The sequence below is a fragment of the Dicentrarchus labrax genome, unplaced genomic scaffold (assembly GCF_905237075.1).
Source record: "Dicentrarchus labrax unplaced genomic scaffold, dlabrax2021, whole genome shotgun sequence".
NCBI classification, from domain to species: domain Eukaryota; kingdom Metazoa; phylum Chordata; class Actinopteri; family Moronidae; genus Dicentrarchus; species Dicentrarchus labrax.
The window spans coordinates 6,028,934-6,051,206 of NW_026136711.1; the positions used below are offsets into that span (position 1 = coordinate 6,028,934).

At 40.7% G+C, this 22,273-nt stretch overlaps 1 protein-coding gene across 1 annotated transcript; it reads left to right on the top strand.

Moving 5' to 3' along the window:
* Window positions 1-973: 973 nt before the first annotated feature.
* Window positions 974-19,028, top strand: zbtb40 (zinc finger and BTB domain containing 40). The gene is given in 13 exon segments (XM_051414989.1): window positions 974-1,222; window positions 2,228-2,418; window positions 3,856-4,301; window positions 4,464-4,657; window positions 4,976-5,125; window positions 5,127-5,190; window positions 5,510-5,890; window positions 10,358-10,564; window positions 11,183-11,347; window positions 12,996-13,210; window positions 13,310-13,466; window positions 14,915-15,156; window positions 17,299-19,028. Coding segments are annotated over 12 exon segments (2,568 nt in total). The 5' UTR covers window positions 974-1,222; window positions 2,228-2,266; the 3' UTR covers window positions 17,494-19,028.
* Window positions 19,029-22,273: the final 3,245 nt, after the last annotated feature.

Sequence of the window (22,273 nt, forward strand, 5' to 3'; positions counted from 1 at the left end):
ACTATGAGCTCTTTAAGATATGAAGGGGCCTGACCATGAAGAGCTTTATAGGTGAGGAGGAGGATTTTAAGCCAATGCAGAGAAGCTAGTACAGGAGAGATGTGATCTCTTTTTCTAGTTCCTGTCAGTACTCGTGCTGCAGCATTCTGAATTAATTGGAGCGTTTTAATGGACTTATTGGGGCAACCTGATAATAAAGAGTTGCAGTAATCCAGCCTAGAAGTAACAAATGCATGGATTAGTTTTTCTGCATCTGTCTGTGATAGTATGTGTCTAATTTTTGTAATATTATGTAAATGAAAGAAGGCAGTCCTAGAGGTCTGCTTCATGTGGGAATTAAATGACAAATCCTGATCAAAGATAACTCCAAGATTCCTGACAGTGGTGCTGTAGATGGATTGGTCGCACAACTAGTTTTTGTCCCAAGGCGGTTACAACCAAAGTCATCTTTGCAATATGCCTTTTTTACAGCAGCCATTTTGACATGAAATAGTAGGGTAAACACAGCTGTAACCAATTAGATATATTGTAAATATGAAAAAACACATTTAAAATATGTGAACAGGTTTTTGTAACATTTATTTTTAAGTCTGCTTTTTAACATTTACATTAGCTGCTATTAACTCATTAACGTGAATTCTTTTTATGGTCAGTGCTATGCTATATGTTATAACTATACTATAATATTCACCATTTCTAATTTATCAAGCAATGAACAATCATTAATTAATTAGCTCATTATTTTAGGTACATTTTATAGTCACACATTTTAACGTGTAAGTTACCATCTTATATTACATTTGAACACTTTCACATTTAAAAACAAAAAACTAACCAAAACCTTTAAATTTAACTTTTTAATATTAAACCTGCTTAAATTAGCCTCTTGTGTTATCTTCATTATCTTTTTGTTTTTTTTCTTTATGCATCGAAATTATTAGATAAAAAGTGCGCATGCGCCTCAATGGCAGTTGGCTTTTTAGCTCATAATTTCGATTTACTTTAAGGATATTTTTATTATAAAAGTTAAGTTTTATCTGTCTTTTTTTTCCTGGTGGAAATGGGCTTCCATAATAATGAGACATGTTATATTGTTCAAAAATAAATTCAAGGAAAAAGAAAAAGTCCTCTGTGTTTCCCAATGGTGCTTCCTGTAGCTTTGCGGCTAACGTTAGCTAATGTTACATGTCGGTTGAACCCCGCTGTATGCCATCATTGTTGGGTGAGTAAATACAGTTGGACTACATAACGTATTCGCATTTAATCGATGTTATATTTTCGCTGGACAGTTTGATATCAATGCAGCTAGAAAGGCAAACGCGTTAGAAAAACAGCGGGCACCGGAACCGTCCCCATTTGGCCGCCGTACCGTCTGTCTCCATTTTCAAAATGGCTAATCTTTATTGCGCACACCAGAGTTGTTCAGCATAGCAGTTTAAATAAAGAGACGGATCGTTTGAATTATTCAAGGTAAAGACATCCATTGACTGGAAGCATGTTGGATGGTCGTCAGGGTGTTTATGTCAGCGTCAAACTGCTGCTGTATCCCAATGAGCTTCACTTCATTAACATTATTAACCTTTTTTACATTACATTAGCATCCAGAGCTAAAGCTAATGACAGACAGCCTGTTAGAGCCGGCTAGCTCGTGTTGTATCTGGTCAATCCTGCCAGAGAGCTTCAGAATGTGAAACCTGTGAGCTGACAGTCGGCTGCTGTTACAATGTGGACCAATGCTGTGGAATGTAGCGAAGGCACAGTAGCTTACTAAATATGATCTTAAATTTACTTTTTCATACGCCAAATTCCATTCAAATACAGACTAAAGACAGGGTTTCTTATGGTGCAGACACAGAACTCAAAGCACATTACATACTGGAGACGTCTTATGAATATCTGTGACCCATGGGGTTGGGGTTAGGGTTGGGGTTGGGGTTGGGGTTGGGGTTAGGGTTGGGGTTGGGGGGATTCTGTAAATCATTATAAAAATACACTTTCTCAAAATATTGACTTAGTATCTCAAAATAATGATAAACTTTCTGAGATACTAAGTCATTATTTTCAGATGCTTAATCAATATTTTGATACAATTCTCATTATAAAGACCTACAGAATGTTATTTCCCCTCACGTTGGCGGAAATGGGCTTACATACATCGCAACATTTTTTAAAAATTTAAACTGTCAATTTCTGCATTAACTTTGGCGTGACGTTCTCTCCGTACAAGAGAGGACGTAACATTCTTCCCCCTCCAGACTGAAACAACATGATGGAGCTACCCAACTACAGCAGCCAGCTGATGCAGCAGCTGTGGGCCCTGAGGAAGGAGGGCCACTTCTGCGACTGCACCATCCTGGTGGGAGACAGCCCTCACCGTGCACATAAACTGGTGCTGGCTGCCTCCAGCATGCTTTTCAGGTAGTGTGAGCGTGGGATTTGAAAGGTGATCTGCAGAGACTGGTTTGCATATGGTTTTATTGAAGTGAAATATGTGGTGGATTGGAATTCATATTCTGTTTCAGATCTAGGGTTGGGCAAAGTTAAAATTTTCCAACTGGTCACCATCAGTCCAACAATTGGCAATTGGCAATTCAGCTGGGAGATGAGCAGCAAGTTTACTACATGCAACAAGCCCTAACAGCTTTAACAAAGAAAATAAACTCAGCAAATATCATTAAAGGAAAAACACCTATTAAATAATAAAAACATTAAACAGTTTAGGTTTCTCCCTTATACCAAGCTAACACACTTCATTCAGACTTGACAGAAACAAAAAACTCACCAAACCGTCTTTATTATTCTTTACACTGTTCAACAATCACCAACTGCTGTTTTTGCTTTCAGTCGTTCAGTCTGTCAGTGAGTGGCTCTCACTCTGCAGAGGCATTAAATGAGCAAAATAAAGTGACAGAAATCGCTTAAAGAAAAAACAACCGGGGATGGGGAGAATTGCTGATAGCCAATATATTGTTTAAATCGCCCAACCCTATAAATCAGACCGAAGTCGAGTCTCAGACCTCATCCATGCAAAGTCCCAAGTCTTGTCAACGCGAGTCTTGAGTCAGATTTCAAGTCAGTAAAAACAAGCCTCAAGTCAACTCCTTGCAAACATCTTGAAGTCAAGTCTCAAGATTTATTAAGTATTAAGTCTCAAATTTCAACTCCTTGATGGCAAGCCCAAGTCACAAGACAACTCCAGATTTTCATAATGATTTACATAAGTCTAACTCGAGTCTATGTTTACAGCTCTAGTGGTGGACATCCACATCACACCCATATTGATTAATTTGATGCACAATTTTAGTCAGGTCTGTGACGGGAAAATCTAAAAGGCATGTTCTTTCATGTAGTTCATCTATTGTTATTTATCTGATATCTTGCTTTTGCCAACTTCATGTGGGCAGAACAATCTGGCCTGTCACAAACCAGTCCCTCCATCTCTACTATGGTTTGTTTTTTTGTCATTTAAAGGACCAGTGTGTAGGATTTAGTGCCATCTAGCAGTGAAGTTTTACATTGTAACTAATTGCATACCACTCATGTTGGTATTTGATGACCTGGGAATAAGAACAGGGTGTGAAGTGTGTAGGAGAAACTACGGTGGCTGTGAAACTTGCGAAAGGCCCAATCTACAGTCATGGTTTGGTTTGTCCCATCTGAGCTACTGTAGAAACAGTGTGGTTCAACATGGTGGACTCCATGCAAGGTGAGGAGCATTCACGTTTTTCACACACTTCGCAGCCACCTTAGCTTCTCCTCTGTTGCAGATTGCAACTCCACCTCTAGATACCGCTAGATCCTATACAATGGACCTTTTAATAAATAAACAAATAAAATAACCTCAATCTCTGTCAGGTCTCTCCTGGATGGCTCCGACACTATCTCCATCGACACAGCCATGGTTTCCTCGCAGGAGTTTGGCTGCCTGCTTGACATGGTCTACACTGGCAAGCTGCCGATAGGCAAACACAACGTCAGCCGCATTGTTGCCGCCGCAGACAGCCTGCAGATGTTCGACGTGGCTGTTGGCTTCAAAAACGTCCTCACCAGTCTTGTGAGCCAGCATCCCCCAACCCCTGTCCATTCTACACAGAGCCCAAGCCTTACCGTGATCAACAACACCCAGAGCCTAAAGTGCGAAGGTCCAGCTTCACCCAACAAGGACGGCTCAGATTTAGAGAAGACAGGGCTGAAGGCTGAGCTCAAGAAGGAAAACTGTCAAGGGGACAGACAGGATGACAGTGAAGACCCAGAGGAACCAGCATGTAAAAGGACCTGTGTGGAGCTCTCCGAGTCCTCAGGTCAGTTTCAGCTGCTGTCAAAGGGCTGTTTTAGGGAGTTCAGAAACGTGTTGAAGACATAAATACACTGAGTTACCAGCTCATTAGGTCCAACCAAAACAGCAACCTGATACTGTCCTAACACTTATTGACTGCACTGTTTTCATACGTTTGTATACACAGAGCCTGAAGAAGCCAAATCCTCAGAAAGTGAGGTGGAAGAAAACAACACGACAGCAGCCACGGTATCCAACAGGTCTGCTACTGGTCTACTAAAACATTTCTCCCAGAATCTGGAGCTTCTCAGCAGCATGCCGTCTGTCCTGGAGCTGCTGAGCCAGGCAGCACAGAGCAGCCTGGAGGAACAGGAGAGACGGGTAGGACAGGTCGCCCCAGTCCTGAAAACTCCTTTTATCCCTACAGTTAAACGTGGGGTTGTCGCGCAAAAGTAATGTTTGTGTTCAGTGTTACTTACTTAGAAATGTTCTCACTTTGCATAGGCTACAAAATAAGTGCAGGGAAAGGTGGCATTATGGGAAAGCCTCCGAATATGCGATTCATTTGTTACTAAAATAAGAATCCTTACGACTACAATAGGGCCTTCGCACGGTCAGTGCTCGGGCCCTAATAATTCAAATAAAGGCATGGTTCTCACTGTAGTTGTGATAAAAAAGGTACATTTCTGCTCCTGCCAGGTTGTGTGTCAGTGCTGTGAGGAGGCAGATCCCAGCTCAGCATTGGAGAAGCTGGTGAGCAGAGTGAAGGAGGGGCAGCTCATTGAGGGAGCGCTTCGCAGACTGCTCCAGACTGTTCAGCACAATGCTCCTTCCTCCTTCCCCAACACCACTGCTCTCTCTGCTGGAGGAGGCAGAGGGGAACACACAGGAGCCAGAAGGAGACCAAGGTGGAGGTAAAGAAGAGCACTTTGTGACTCAGTGTAAGTGGATATGTCAACTTTAAGCCTACTACAGTCAAATAAGGCCACCAGTGAGAAGATTGGCTGTTGCTATGTAGTTGATCTTAATGCATGGGTTAGATTTGATCATATTCCCCATGAAATTAAACAAGGAGGTAGAAACATTACCACTTTTGTCCACAGGGACCGCCAGAATCAACACAGAGTGAACGTTCTTTTTAACAAAACGAAAAAGCGCCTGTTTTCAGTTGAGCATTCACTCAATCTTGCTGCTGTGACAGTGGTAATTGTTTTTAACCATTTGTTTTTACAGTTGACTCAGAAAAGCAGAACTGCACCAAAAGTGAAGAAGAGCAGGAGGAAGAGGGAGAAGAAGTAAACAGTAAGGAGGAGACCGAAGAGGACGAGAAAGTCACAAATGCTACCACGGATTCTTCCTCTTCCACCTCCCCCTCCAAGCCCTACTCCTGTCGCTGGTGTAAGAAAGGTTTTGCCTATAAGTGTCGAATGCTGGCCCACATGAAGCGCTGTTCCATGTCCCAGGAGTATGAGCAGCAGTGCTTGCAGTGCCCCGCGAAGCTGCCCAACCAGCGGGCCCTGCAGCGCCATCGGGTAGAGGCTCACAACAACACGGCGCGAGTGAAGAAGAAGGTGGCCTGTGACCTCTGCGGGCGAACCTTTGCCCACCCATCAGGTGAGAATCAGCCAATCCAGGGAAAGCAATGCCTCTCTATGTTTGTACACAACACAAATGCTAATGACCAGCTTTACACTCCTAGCGCTGACACTTACAGGTCATGCTGGTTTCGTGTTCAGAATTTCTAGATGATGAATGGTGCCAAATAGTTGAAAATCTGCAGTAGGTATCTTTTATAAAATTGAATTGAATTGAATTTGATAAAAATAACATTTTGTCATATTTGCTGAAACTTTCACTATATCCTGACAGTAGGACATTTCAATTCAATTCAATTTTATTTGTATAGCACCAATTCATAACAGAAGTTATGTCAGGACACTTTCCAAATAGAGCAGGTCTAGACCGAACTCTTTATAACATTATTTACAGAGACCCAACAGTACCACCATGAGCAAGCACTTGGTGACAGGGGCAAGGAAAAACTGCATTTTAAGAGGCAGAAACCTAGGACAGACCCTTCGGCTCTAGGTGGGTGGTCGTCTGTCTCGACCAGTTGGGGTGAGAGAGAGACAGAAAGACAGAGACAGACAGACAGACAGACAGGTGCACAGCAACAACAGTAGCAACAACTGCACTAATAGTAGTGGCTGATGATGAAGAAGATGATGACGAAAGTGCAGAAAGAGAGATAGAGGAAGAGAGAGAAGCTTTATCAAAGAGGAATGTCTTAAGCCTACTCTTGAATGTGGAGAGGGTGTCTGCCTCCCGAACCACAACTGGAAGCTGGTTCCACAGGAGAGGAGCTTGGTAACTGAAGGCTCTGGCTCCTGTTCTCCTTTTAGAGACTATAGGAACCACAAGTAGCCCTGCATTCAGAGAACGTAGTGTTCTACAGGGGTAATAGGGTACTATGAGCTCTTTAAGATATGAAGGGGCCTGACCATGAAGAGCTTTATAGGTGAGGAGGAGGATTTTAAATTCTATTCTACATTTTACAGGGAGCCAATGCAGAGGAGCTAGTACAGGAGAGATGTGATCTCTTTTTCTAGTTCCTGTCAGTACTCGTGCTGCAGCGTTTTGAATTAATTGGAGTGTCTTAATGGACTTATTGGGGCAGCCTGATAATAAAGAGTTGCAGTCATCCAGCCTAGAAGTTTATTTGGGTGGCTGTGGCGCAGAGGCAGAGTGGGTCGTCCCCTAATTGGAAGGTTGTTGGTTTGATCCCCGGCTCCTGGTGCCACATGTTGAAGTATCCTTGAGCTGAACCCCGAATTGCTCCAGATGCCGTGCATCTGTGTGTGAATGTGTATGAATGATTTACTTTCTGTTCGATGGGCTTTACCATCACTGTATAAATGTGTGTGAAAGGGTGAAAGACATGTTTGTAATTTACCAAGTAAAAATGCATGGATTAATTTTCTATGTGGAGTTAAATGACAGGTCCTGATAAAGAACCAAATTCCTGAAGTGGTGCTCGAGGCAAGGTAATGCCATTAGAGTAACTATAACTGTTTTGGGGCCAAATAATTTTGTTTTTTGGGTTTTAATATAAAAAATTTGAACTTTTTCAAGATTTTTTTTTTTTAAAAAAATTTTTTTTTTTTAAAAAATTAATTATTTTAAAAAGGTTTTTAAAAAAAAAAAAATGTATCATCTGCATAGCAATGAAAGTTAATGAAGTGATTCCTAATAATATTGCCTAAAGGAACCGTATATAAAGTAAATAGTATTGGTCCAAGTAAAGAACTTTGTGGAACTCCATAACTAACTGTAGTATTTATGGAAGATTCATTGTTAACGTGTACAAACTGCGAACGATCTGATAAGTATGACCTAAACTAGCTTGGTGCGGTTCCTTTAATGCCAATTTGATGCTCAAGTCTCTGTAAAAGAATATCATGGTCAATGGTGTAAAATGCAGCACTAAGATCTAATAATACAAGTACAGAGACAAGTCCATTGTCAGAAGCAATCAAAAGGTCATTATTAACTTTAACCAGAGCTGTCTCTGTGCTGTGATGAACTCTAAATCCTGACTGAAAATCCTCAAATAAGCTATTATTATGTAGAAAGTCCCACAACTGTTTGGCGACTAGATACTCTGTGAAACAATCAGGTTCCTCTGGCTCCTCCTAGTGCTCCTAATGGCATTTGCAAGAATCCACTAGGCCTGAACGAAAACAACCAATCTTGAGTTTTAGCTTACCTACTGCAGCTATCATCTGTCGATCATTTTCTCAATTAACTGGCTAGTTTTTTAGTTCAAAAGATTAAAGAAAATGGTAAAAAATGTTTCACAAAGCCCAATGTGATCCTCAAATGTCTTGTTTTGTCCACAACCCAATAATGAATATAGAGGACTAAAGAAACAAGAACATATTCACATTTGAGAAGAAATATTCACATTTTCTTAAGAATTGGGCAGTTTATTTTATTGTTGATCATTTCATCAGCATCAGTTGCTTCATTCATGCTTCACCACCAGTGGCTGCTTAGCTACCAGCTGACTAGTAAGTTAAGTACTAGTAGTAATCAGTGTTGGTCAAGTTACTTGGAAATAGTAATTAGTTACTGATTACTGATTACTTCCCCAAGAAAGTAATCCAGTTACTTTACTGATTACTTATTTTCAAAAATAATTAGTTACTTTACTAGTTACTTTACTAAGTTACTTTTCAAAAACATGATGCACAACCTGAATACGCTATAAAGCGATAGACCTTTCAGCCTAATTCTATTCTTTCTGCATATTCCATCATCTAAAATTGAATCAAATGAAACAGTCTCTTTTTTAAAACAATATAGCCAGCGACGAGCTTCTTCAGTTCAGCGGCACTAAGTCTATTTTCACCTGTTTAGCAGGAGAGGGGCCCTCGGAGGAGTTTTGCACGGTGGAATTGGATGTGGTAGCCACAACGGTCATGTCAGTGGGGGATCCAGGTTTTTTTCAGTGAGTTTCACATTCCTGTTCCGGCTTGCTAGGTGCTTGCTCAGATTTGAGGTGGAATTTTTCGCTGTAGATAAAAGTTTTCTTCCCACGCAGAGTGTACAGCGGACACTGATGTTTTTGTCACCTTTTACTGAGTCAAACTCAAAGTAATGTCGGTACTTCCAAGCATTAAACGCTGCATGGTCCTGCTCTCACCCGCGCTCCATGTTGTCTCTTATTGATCACTACACGTGTCAGTGTTTACCACTGACGTCGCGGCGCTCATACGTCATTGTCACTCACGAGACAGTCTCACAAAACAAAATCACGGTTAAGTAACGCAGTAACACAGCCTGCTTGCGGGACAGTAACAGTAATCTAAATACTGTTTTTGCAATTGTAATCCCTTTACTCGTTACTTGAAAAAAGTAATCGGATTACGTGTTACTGCCCATCAGTGGTAGTAATATACAGTCATATTAATATACAGATTAGCCTTTATAACCTGACACTCCTCATTGTTAGGATAGAGACACAGTTATCTGCATATTCCCATTCATTTAGTATGAGAAACCCTTGCAAGGAACAGGGTGGAGGAGCTGGTGGTGCAAGCTGTGCAAAGTTCAAATAAATGAGCTGTCTCCTGGAAGGGGAGGGATAAATTGGCACAGCAACCATCACAGTTCATCAGATATGTATTGTTAAGTAAGAAGGTGTGATTAAGTAGGTGTAATTTACAGCACTCTGGTCACTGAAGTGAAACAGCAACAGTTGGACGGACAGCTGAGTGAGGGAGGTGTTGGCGGTTCCTGGCAGCCTCACTGCATCATGTGTGACTGGAGGTGGTAAACTGTCATCAGCTGCTGAGCTGGGTCGGATGGATTCTTAAGCACCTTGCCTCATTATCACTTATATCACCTCTTCCTTAAGGGAACCCTTTTCTACCATTGTGTAAACTCAGATTTTATGGATATTTCATATCATATTCAGTGCATACCAATAACAGTAGAGAACAGCTGATAAACTGTACAATGAACCCAAACAGTTAACACTAACTCTAAACTAATTTTTAAAAATCCTATGTACTTAGGAGTAACTTAATAGGCTTCTTTTTTGTTCATTGTTCTAGGCTCTGTGAATATAGCTTGTGTTCAGGTCTTCCCCTTCCCTTATCCTGGGAGGTTTATAAATTCAGTTTATATCTTGACGAAATGAAACTTTTTGTTATTTTTAGAGTAGTTTTTTTCTTCACAGAAATGAATTGCTGAGATACAGGCCTACTGTATTTTATTTTAATTCTTTTCACACTCCTTTGAATTAAGAAGGTCTTGCAAGCCTAAGCGACTTATATAACAGTAGAAACAGAAGTTTATTTGAAATTTGAAAAACTTTACGAAAAAATTACGATGTGGTTGAACATACAAATGTTTTTCACTTGCAGCAATGAAATGTCATCCTGTCCTGAAGTTTTTCATTCTAAACTGAACAGATGTCTGTTAGGTCACTCTGTAAATGTTCCACAGACACAAACGTATGCGATGTTCAAAAGCTTAAAGTGTGTCACATTTCTGCTCCCTCTCGCCATATCTCAGGCATGATCTACCACAAACGCACTGAGCACTTTGAGGAGAAACCGTTTGCATGCGAGGACTGCGGAGCAAAGTTCGGCGCCAACTCATCTCTGAAGAACCACATGAGGCTGCACACGGGGGAGAAACCTTACCACTGCAAACACTGCGATATGAGCTTCAGTGTGGCTGCCGCACTCGCGTACCACACCAAGAAGAAACACTCAGAGGGTACACACACACACACACAACCACACACACCTATGTATTAACAAAGAAAATGTTTGTGTTGTTTACAGCACTGCTGCTGATCCACTTTTTCATTTTAAACACAATATACTTAAAATTGTTCATTTAAAATACAGATTGGTGTTAAACATTAAGATGATATATGACCGTAGAGTTATACATATTATTCCACTGAAAGTCGACATTGAATTATTGTGTTATGTTCCAACATCCCCATTCATAAAGTTATCATTTATTTCTACAATCGGGACAATTGTTCACTTAACTGAATCTGAATGTTTGTTGAAGTTAGAGGTGAAAGATAATATCAATACACTTGAGTATCGTAATGTTTTTTGTTATGTATTGATTTTTTAAAACAGAGTTTGGTGGTGTGTTTTCTTAAAATGAGTTTTTTTTATGAAAAATAGCAATATATCTCCTTGATTACAGTATTGCAAATTCTTGCCAATACACAGCCCTCATTGCAGTGTCACTGATGATGAGGCAATCTAAGCTTTGCATTGAGCCATCAGGACTGAAACAATATCGTGTCAGCTATGTCTTTACGTGTCCAGTCAGTTCAGTCTGTGCAGTCCCACTTTGTCTTTTTGTGTTTAGGGAAGATGTATGTGTGTCAGTACTGTAAGGCCATCTTCGCCCAGTCCATTGAACTGACGCGTCACGTGCGGACACACACTGGCGATCGGCCTTATGTGTGTCGAGAGTGCGGCAAAGGCTACAGCCAGGCCAGCGGACTCACCGTCCACCTGCACACCTTCCACAGTAAGAGCACGTTGTTTACTGTCATATAGAATAGAAAAGATCAAATGTTCAACTTTAATAGACTTTTAACTTTTAATATGTGCCTAAAATTTTAATTTGACTTTTTAGGACTGTCAGGGGTTCTTAAGGGGGAAATAGCAGGTCAACAGTACATAACATTAAAGTGTTATACATCATCTGAAAGCTGGGAACCTAAAGATGAATTTGAGATAAAGCTCAGCTCATAAATCTGTAATAAACATTGTGTTTTGCCCTTATTCAAATACTGAAAGTTTACACTGTATAAGAATTTAGAACATTATGATTGAAGTAAATGATGGTCATGCCCATCCTTAACTATGTCTTTTAAGATGTTGCATTCATTTATTTAATTTATATTTAACCAGATGTTACAAAGATTTGGTGCGAAATGTAACCCCTTCAAAATACCACTTTAAGACACCAAGACCATAACACTATACCTGCCATTAACAAGATATTCTGTCATTTAAGATGGAATGCTTCCCCGTCATTGACAAGATATGCCAGCAGTCCGTGTTTTCGCTGTTCACAAAGTTAGAATACTTCTTCTATAATTCTGTATAAAAATAGTGATGTATTCACTTATTCATAGAGAATAATCTTGGAAGATTAGTGAATGTGATCTAAAATGCTGCCGGAGACTGGTTACTTCAAAATAATACTCGGCGGGGGCAAGTGTTCATGATGTGATGTGGTATCTTAACTTTTGACATTTGGAGATTTCTGGAAGAATTGGATTAGTGATCAGATGGTAAGCACTTCTGTTCTGGAATATTCTTATAAACCCCATTATTGTCAATATACCTAGGACAGTCAAGTTTCACTACAATGAAATGGTTACTATGGGGACCAACATCATCACATGAATACAAATGAGATCAATAAATCTACAAGAGTCTCAGCTTTCCAGTTGAACCCAGTTTATTCAGTTCCAACACTATTTAGGAACCCGAACTGTGAGTGATTAGCATAAAGTGGGCATGTCTGTAAAGTGGAGGCTCCTGGAGACCCATAGAACCCATTTTCATTCCGGTATCTTGAGGTCAAGAGGTCAAGCCAATTACTTTTTCCTTGCCAAGATTTACCCTACCTTTGGAGCTTTTTTTTTTTTTACTCAATTCAATGTCAGTTTTATTTATATAGCACCAATTTAAAACAAACCTTTTTTCAGGACACGTTTCTTATACAGCAGGTCTAGACCGTGCTCCTTATGAGTAGTCTCAGTGGACAGTTGCCTCAACTGTTTTTTAGAGGTGTTCTGGTTTCATATGGTTCCAGTAGCTTCACTTTAAACTCTAAAATGGAGTCCGCTGCAGCCTCTAAAAGACAGTGAGGTCTACCAAAGACCTAGAAGTCAACATTCAGTATTTTTATCATACTACTGTAACAGCAATAGAAACACATTGTGGTATGAATGATGCACTGACAGCAAGCTGACATAATAATGATGTCATTGTAATCATTAGTAATAATGATGTCATTAATATTTAATAATAATATTACTAATGATTACAATTATATCATTATTACAATGACATCATTGTGATCATTAGTAATAATGATGTCATTGTAATCATTAGTAATATTATTATTAAATATTAATGATGTATTTGCTGCTCCCTGTCAGATTTGTCGGAGCCTCATGACTGTCAGAAGTGTTGCCTCAGCTTCTCCTCGCTGGAGGAGCATCGCCAGCACATCCAGGAGCTCCACCCAAAGGAGTTCCACAAGTGTCCCACCTGCAACAAGGTGTTCACCAGCGCCGCCCTGCTGGACAAACACAAGGGCACACACGCCGGAACCAAGCCCTTCAGCTGCGACCTCTGTAACAAGTCTTACCAGGTAGGATGAGGTGGCTCCACCTCACTGCTCTGAGGCGATGGTCAGTTCCTCAGTAGTGTGCTGTAGAATTTAAGATTATGTCTTTCTCTGTTGCCATAGCAACTCTCGGGTCTGTGGTACCATAACAGGACCAACCACCCCGATGTGTTTGCTAGCCACACCCGGCAGCTCAAGACCCTGGTCCAGTGTGATGTCTGCTTCAAGTTCTTTCCCAGTGCCGCCAGTGTGGCCAAACACCAGGCTGCAGAGCACCAAGGTGAGGATGGTCTCAAATGTGGCCTTCACCAGAAGGATTCAGCCCCTCAGACACATTTTGCTACATCTCAACTTAAGGGGATGTTTCAGGAATCTGCTGAAGATATGTAGAATGATTTTAACACCAGTGACATGACTTTGTAATGATCATAAAACAGCGTGAGGAGCAGAGTAATGCAGTACAGTGTGAGAGACTGCTGGACAGCTCCTGCTGCTGGGATGACGTCTGAGGAGAAACCAACAATTTGATTAAACAGCACCATATCTCTTTCATTCAGACACACATTTAATCCCTCTGTGTTGTGTAACCAAAGGGGATTAGAGAGGGAGATTAAAGAGATTATATTCTATAGTTTTCCAAAACGCATTGGGCTTTTGCAGATAGTTAAAGATTAGACTTCTTTAAAAGTCCCATTTTGCTTCATCCACTTTTTGGACACAATGTTTACCTTTTATCAAGTTTAACAGCAGACTCAAGAAGCAGAAACATAATGTCTAAGATGGGCTGCTGCACAGAACAGGACAAGCAGAACTCGGCTATTTTGATTCCAATAATGAGAGAATTAAAACTGAAATGACATCACAGTGGAATTACATTATTGTTGCACTCACACCTACAACATGAATTTTATTTTGTATTTTATTTGTTTATTTTTTACAGGGACAGAACACAGTTAACAGTAAATGCACAGGAGTTAGCTAACAGTTAATATGCATCTGTTGTCTCTGGGCAGGTAGACAATTAAAGGACCAGTGTGTAGGATTTAGTGGCAACCCCATCGCCTTACCTTTCCTGTACCAGGCACGTAGGAGGAACTATGGTGGCCGTGAAACACATGAAAGGCCTTATGCCAGTATTTGGTTTGTCTGTTCTGGGCTACTGTGGGAACATGGTGGCCTCCGTAGAAGAAGACCCGCTCCCTCTGTAGATATAAACAGCTCATTCTAAGGTGACAAAACCACAACTATTCTTATATTCAGGTGATTATACACTAATGAAAACATACCTATGAATAATATATTCTATTCCTGACAATAGATCCTCCTAAATGTTACACACTGGACCTTTAATGCAGGCAGGAGTTTCACTGTGATGGATTACCTAACATAAGTAAGATTAAAGTCTCCCCAATTTAAATTGAATTTGTCTATTTGTGATTTGAAGTTTAAAAAAACAACACCACTGGTATGGTCCTTTAACATTTTATTTCAGTTTTGATCCTCTAGTAGTTGAGTCAGTGCTGATCAATGCTTGGCCACAAAACATTTTAATGATGAATGTGTGCTTGTTGAGTTGTATCTTTACCCTCGACTTCACAACCTGTGCGTTAGCGCTCATTTCTAGCCGCTCAGCAAAGGACTGAAGAAGTTTCCATGTCATGTACATGTTGTGACTTTCTGAATGAATGAATGAATATATACCAGCAGCTCTGTGTGTCCGTCCTCCAGGCTTGGCAGCGTCGGCAGAGCGCTGTCCGTACTGCCCGGCTGTGTTGGGCGGGGAGGAGGAGATGCAGGAGCACATCAGCAGCCAGCACGTGAGCCCGAACAGCGAGGCCACCAGCTGCCTCCTCTGCTCCCTGGTCTGCACCTCCCAGATGGAGCTGCAGGAGCACCTGCTCTCCTGTCATGTGGAGGCACAGGAGGAGCAGGAGGCCGGAGAGGAGCAGCAGGCCTCCACCTCACACACAGTAAGGAGCTCTGCTGGGAAAAGCAGTACGCACAGGCTTCCTGTATGCTCATCATTTCAGCCCTTATCTGTTAAATATGAAAAAATAGCTGAAATGATGAGCTGATTAACTGAGAAATGAACAGAAAATGAATCAAAGAATCATTTGGATTGTTAAAGGTTATATATGACATGCATATTTTTGTGTCTGAGTGTATTATTTCCTTTTTAAATTAATAGATTCTTGACACATATCATTTTATTATATTAAACTGGTTTAGTTTGAATAACATTTTATTTCAATGTTGTAGATGCCACTATTAAATAAAGAAAACTCAGCATGACACAGGGAGCACATTAAATACAATCGAGCTGCAAGAGAAGTTTATCTTGCCAAAAGAAAAGAGAGAGAGCTTCAAATCAATAGTAGGAACTATATGTATATATTTATGAATATTTGGTTTCACCACCTGACATTGTTTGGGTGGTTAGGTTAGAAATACTGTTACAAAATGAATTTAAACTCTCATTTAACAAATAAATGTTGTCAAAACACTTTGTTCCAGACTCAAAAATATGCACTACATACATTTTAATTGACCATTGTCATTGACCCATATATGGAATTCTCTTGCCAATAGAGCACCAGCATCTCAGACTAAAACAATGGAAACCACAGCCCACCAGACTCCTTTGGCAAAACCAGTCATTTTACCCTGCAGATAATCATAAAACACACTTCAAACAGTTTGCCTTGGGTCTTTGTTAGGTTAGGTTGCTGTTCACACTGTTTTTCAACAACAGTCGCCAATTCTGGTTCGGTTCAAATAAACCTTTAATTCACAGAGTTAGATGAGAAAGTGGCTCCGTAACGAGCTGCTATGGCTGCCATTTAACATTAGCTAATCCATGGGGACAAATGGGCCCGTCAAAGTCCGTCCACTGACTGTTGTTGTTGTTGTTGTTGTTGTTGTTGTTGTTGTTGTTGTTGCCGCCACTGACAGCGTTATGGAAAGGATCCCTAGAGATAGACCACCTCTGCAGTCTACTCAGTGCTTAGATTGAATGAACTGTGATTGGTCAGTCTGTAGTATGTCCAGCTGATATTCAGCAGTGCTCTACTACAGTAACATCCTGTTAATTCCTGCTTGTTATAGATATTATTGTACACTGAAACAGGAACCAGTTCCTGTTGAAATCTGCACATTTTGATGCTAAGCTTCCAGTCTGTTTGACCAATGATTGCTGATTTCTTATATTCTGATTGAAATGTTGCTCAGAGGGATCTTTGCATGTGAAAGAGCAGAAATATAGTTGAGTCCTCTCAGCCATCTGATTCTTATTATTTATTGCACACAAGCTTTTTTTAAAAAAACATTATTTATATTGATTTTGATTTAAAAAAAGGAATCAATAACAACAACCCAGTGCATATAGACAGTATTAGCATTATTGGTCTAGGACTCCACACACACCATCCATATATTCACCAGAGCACAGCAGTATTGGATGGTGTTATACATGGAAAAAACAATCAGTTCATTTCTATGTTTTATCCCATTTTCTTACAGAAAGATGAGTTCTCCCACCAATACTGTATCTCAGCTTCTCTAAAGTGACAACATCTGATATCAGAGAACAGGAGAATCATCCCCAACCCACTCCGTCTTGTAGCCTTCCTAGCCAACATTAAGAGAAATGGAACTGTTTCTTTGTGTACCTTCAAAGAGTCTGGTGTACTTCCTAGTATGCATTAAAGTGGGATCTTTTAACCTGCAGCCTAATGAAGTAGCACTATGAGGTGAAAGCAGATCTATGTCTGTGGCTGACATTGCAGTGTTTGACTTGCTCTAAAACGTCATTACCCTGGTCCAGTATCAGCTTGTACAGTGTGATGTAGAAACTTGAAGCCACCAGTGCACATCCACTGAGAATGGACTTTACAGTGAAGGAGGAGACATCTTGTGTCCAGCAGGGAAACTTTAGAAATCAACAACATTTGCATATTCAGAGATTCTGAAAGGAGTAGATGACTTTACAAGGATTTTAATGTGGAAATTATAATTTTTTTTACAGAAAAAGTCACACACATTGTTCCAAGCAGACTGTTGTAAATATGTCTTAATACATGTCCCTTTAATATATGACCTCTCTGTCCCATCAGGGCAGTGAAGGGGCAGAGTCGGCCCTGTCGGAGGAGCAGGCGCAGCTGGCAGCCGCCCAGCAGGTGTTTGTGACTCTGGCTGGTGGAAGAGAGGGCGGGTCATCAGCGGAGGCCGTGGAGGTCAACATGTACGACCTGCTGAACTGCTCGGTCACTTACATCTGTGAGGACAAACCGGCAGCTCCTGACTCTTAACCGCAAACTTTGAGCCCTGGAGGATCACTGTGGACACCGAGCAGTTTTATGATTTTATTGTCTCCTCCAATCATCAACAGGCTAAACTGATATCATCCACAAGCCGAGGACTCTTCCTGTTGTACGCTCATCTTTATTCCACCGAAATCTGTTTTGCAGTTTAAATAAATGTGGTGAATGTGTTTCACTTCAGTTTATATCTGGAGAGGTTGGTTTATAAGGGTGCTGACAAGAGCACAGAAAGTCAAACACAAAGCAGAAAAACAAACATGACCTACCTTGGTCATGTTACCATGACAGCAACTCCCAAGACTAGAGGATGAATGTGGACTTTGAATGAAAAGTAAGAGCTCTTGACCATGAAACATTTTAATGGGATAATGTGTTTGAAAGTGTGCACGTTGATTGATAAGGTTTGCTGTATTTTATTTTTATTTTTTATCGTTGACAACAAAACCCATGAAAAAACAACATTGTGTTAGTGCGTATCTCAATATTCTCCAAATCCTTCACCCTGGCTGTGGCTCTCAGCCCCGAGCACATTGCTTCCAATGGAAATGGAAATCTGTAAAAACTGGTCACAAATGTATTTACTTTTTTATTAAAGACTGTAATATACTAAAACATTATTCTTCAAACAGGAGGAAATATCCAACACAGTATGAGAATCTGGATCCATATCTGATCAGCACTGAATGAGCTGTCAATCACAAGGTAGCCCCGCCCTTAAGCATACCCTGCTTTATGGTCTATTTTACTGTAAATTCAATTTCAATTCTATTCAATTTTATTTGTATAGCGCCAATTCATAACAGAAGTTATCTCAGGACACTTTTCAAATAGAGCAGGTCTAGACCGAACTCTTTATAACATTATTTACAGAGACCCAACAGTACCACCATGAGCAAGACCTTGGCGACGGGGGCAAGGAAACACTGCCTGTTAAAAGGCAGAAACCTAGGACAGATCCTCCGGCTCTAGGTGGGTGGGACCATCATTTACTAAATGAACATCATACTGTATGGAAGAAGACTGAAACTAGAGATTGAGACCATAAACTCATTAGGAAACTGTTTACTGAGCTCATAAATCAAGAGGTCAGCTCATTTTTCCATAAGACTGAAGCCCCCTGCTGGACGTTTGAAAGAATGCAGTTTTAAGACACTTTTGCGTTGGCTTCACTTCAGACCCAGTAGCTGTCCATCATACTGTCAATGAGACATAACACTCTTCAGCAGACACAATCACTGTTGGTCTTTTTATGGGATTTGTTGACAATATGAAAACCATCGAATATTGGCAGCCTTATCCTTTAAAAAGCTGAAGCTAGCACATAAAGATGTTGTGGCTGCATTGCATTCTGGGTTATTTTCTACTGTATGTGTAGAACCTGGAATCACTCGTCTGTTTCTTTCTGTGTGATTGTTCGGTGTCAGTGACCACAGTACAGCTTTCTGAAACACCTCTTGATGTTTCACATTGTCCACATTCATTAGTCCTGGAACATTAAAGTCTTGTCTTGTTAGGAACTGGAACTACCGCCTCGTGTTTGTACGCCTCCGCCAACCACTCGTTTCTGTCTAGACTCAGAATATATGCTGTGAATATTTTGAAGGAACTGAATAAAAAGGTATAAAGTTTGGCTAAATGGAAGTTATCACTGTACTGATAATACATATACGTCAGTCAATATACATTATATGGCATTCACAAGAATGCATAGATGGGCAACAGAGGTATAATAAAAACAATAACAACACATGTATTTATTTGTTTATTACAGAAGGTTCACAGGCGGCAACCTGGTGACAAGGATAGATAAATACAAACCTACAACCTATATTCTGATCGGCTCATACAGCAAAGTCCTGAGTAGTTAGAACAGAGAATACGTTTATGAGCAAGTTGTGCTCAGTAGCATGTAGTAGAATATTCGTACCATTTAATGGGGGGGGTTGGGGCGGTACATTCTCTTTCATAAAACCTAAAAATTCCTATTAAATGTGGTATTTTGAGTTCTGCTGTTTCATCAGGAAATTCTGAATTAACAAAATTGTTATTTTACACTTTTAAACATTTATTGCATTACATTGTCGAGCTGGGGTTAAACCAGAATTGCTAACAAAATGAGCAAAGAAGAACAGTGAAGAAGAAATCGCTTCCAACAGTAGAAACCCTGATTTTAATAAAGGACCGCTAAAGTGTGAAACCCAGTCTGGAAACGAACTCCAGGAACATGTACTATTGATTTTCTTACAATTTCCCAGCATTAAAGGTCCAGTATGTAACATTTTTGGCCATTCATTCTACATGAGTGCTTTTGGAGAACCAAGATATGTGGAAGTATCTTTCTTCTTTCTTTCTTCAGACACAGTAGATAGCACTGCTTGCAGGCTGTGCAGCGATCTGTAATGGACTATTATTAATGGACTATTATGTCAGAAAGGAAACATGATTTGTATCTGCACAAGCCTCCTAGCAGTGAGTAAGACAAAGAGGTTGAGGCAAGGTGCGTGAGGATCAGTACATCCAACAGGTCTTTGTGCATCAGGTTTGCTAACACCGTTTTAAAAATAGTCCACATTCATCTATCTGTCTCACCGGGGTCTCACTGAGCTGTCCTCATTATTGTGGCCTGAAATAAACCTGCAGCTGGAAACCTGTTGGTGCCACCTGCTTGGGACTTTTATCTGCCCTGAATTAAGTCTGTCAGGTGTTCCCATGGTGTTCCATCCAAAGAAGCTCCATATACAGTATTATGGTTAGTTTGAGGGTTTAGAATAGTTTTAGAAAGTGTTTAGTAAGCTCTAAACTGGTGGTACCTGCTGGGGGCAATAGGCTGGGGTCTTCAGAGGAACCTGATGTTTATTTCTAGGGAAGGCTGTTAGACCACGTTTTGGTTTATTTGACCGTGGCTCCTAACAGTAGTTGGTACAATTTTCAAGTCTTCTAATTTGACTATTTTGCAGAGGTACTGAGCGGACTGGACAGAACTACAAGCCCTTGCAAGTATGACGTGACTGGTTTTATGTGCGTAGCTCGGTTCCTGGACTGATGACATCTCTGCTGGTTAAAAGCTTTTGCTTTTGGCCGTGTACAAAGCAACATAAGAGTGAGGACACGTTCATTTTTCTTACTAATTACAAAGACACAGAGAGCATGGCTACAAACACCACCTAAAAGACAGAAAATGGTCACATGTACACACAGAATGTAATAACTCATGAACCAGAGGTGCTACATGTAGTTTTTCATGTCATTAAGTTACCAATGCAAAAACAGCAATGCTATTCCAAAGACAACTTATCTACTAAGCCTTTTTGCTTTTTGTCTGCAGCAGTTTGTTGTTTTGTGTAGGGCAGGTAGCGTCAGAGGTGATGATACCAAAGATCATTTTGATTCATTTTGTTGTTATGGCATTAGAGTGCATTATGACTTGCTTAGGACTGAAAAAGTCAAAGTTTAGGACTTGGGACTTGAGTGCAATGACTTGGTCCCACCTCTGGGTAGCGTACCTGAGCCATATAAGCAAAACAATGAGCTATCAATAAGCTTGGAAATTCGCTTTCATGTTGTAAGCCGTCATTTAATTCAGTCCTTCATAAATGGACAAATATAAAAAATGTTAAATGATGGAACTTTAATGGTAAAACGCTCCATGTAGCACCTGCACGCAACCACAACACAAACACATTATAAATGGATAAATAAATAAAATGTACAGGCTGCAGCACCTTCCTCACACAGACAGCAATAGGTGCTTCACATCCCTTCAGAAACCAGTCATACATTGCTTTCGCTGCATGTGTAGTGCAAATATTCCTCCAGAGGCAACAGATGAAAGCAGGTTGCCTCCAGTTGTACTGTGTCCTGTGTTTCACGTGTGTACATCTGGTATGGTAGTCCACATACTGCGGACAGCATCATTACAGGAAATTCCTTTGAGTTTCTTGTTTCAGTGGGAGTCAGAGCAAAGATGCCAATGTTTTAAACTGCAGTTCTTCTACTGACCACTAAATGCTGGAGAGAGCCACGCTGAAGTGTGCTGAACACAGGAGGTATCTGGGAGGGGTCCAGGAGGTATCTGGGAGGGGGGTCCAGGAGGTATCTGGGAGGGGGGTCCAGGAGGTATCTGGGAGGGGTCCAGGAGGTATCTGGGAGGGGGTCCAGGAGGTATCTGGGAGGGGGTCCAGGAGGTATCTGGGGGGGGTCCAGGAGGTATCTGGGAGGGGGTCCAGGAGGTATCTGGGAGGGGGTCCAGGGGTATCTGGGAGGGGGCAGGAGGTATCTGGGAGGGGTCCAGGAGGTATCTGGGAGGGGTCCAGGAGGTATCTGGGGTGGTACATTTTGGTGCACACAACCTCGTAATGCATAGAGCTCAACAGTGACGTCTGGAACGGCTCTGGTTCCAGATGTTAATCATTCCGTGAGTTATAAGCCTGGAACCAAGCCGGCCAACTACGAGATGAACTGACCATAAAACATTTTGTTCAGAGCCAAAAAAAACAACAACTTTGAAAACGGAAAAAGGTTTAATTACTATTAATTATTTTAAGAGCATAGGAACTACTCATCTCATTAACCATTGTGAATGCTAGCTTTTCTAAGATAACCTTTAGTGTTTCTACTGTTAATAAGAGTGTGGTAATATATTGTAGTTGGATTGATTTGAACATGATTTGTGCGACTCATGCAGTTTCATGTTGACTGATGTTAGCAACAGCTAGCTCTACCAATCAGAGAAGTTGCTGATACACTTTAGGATTGTGGGTATTAGCAG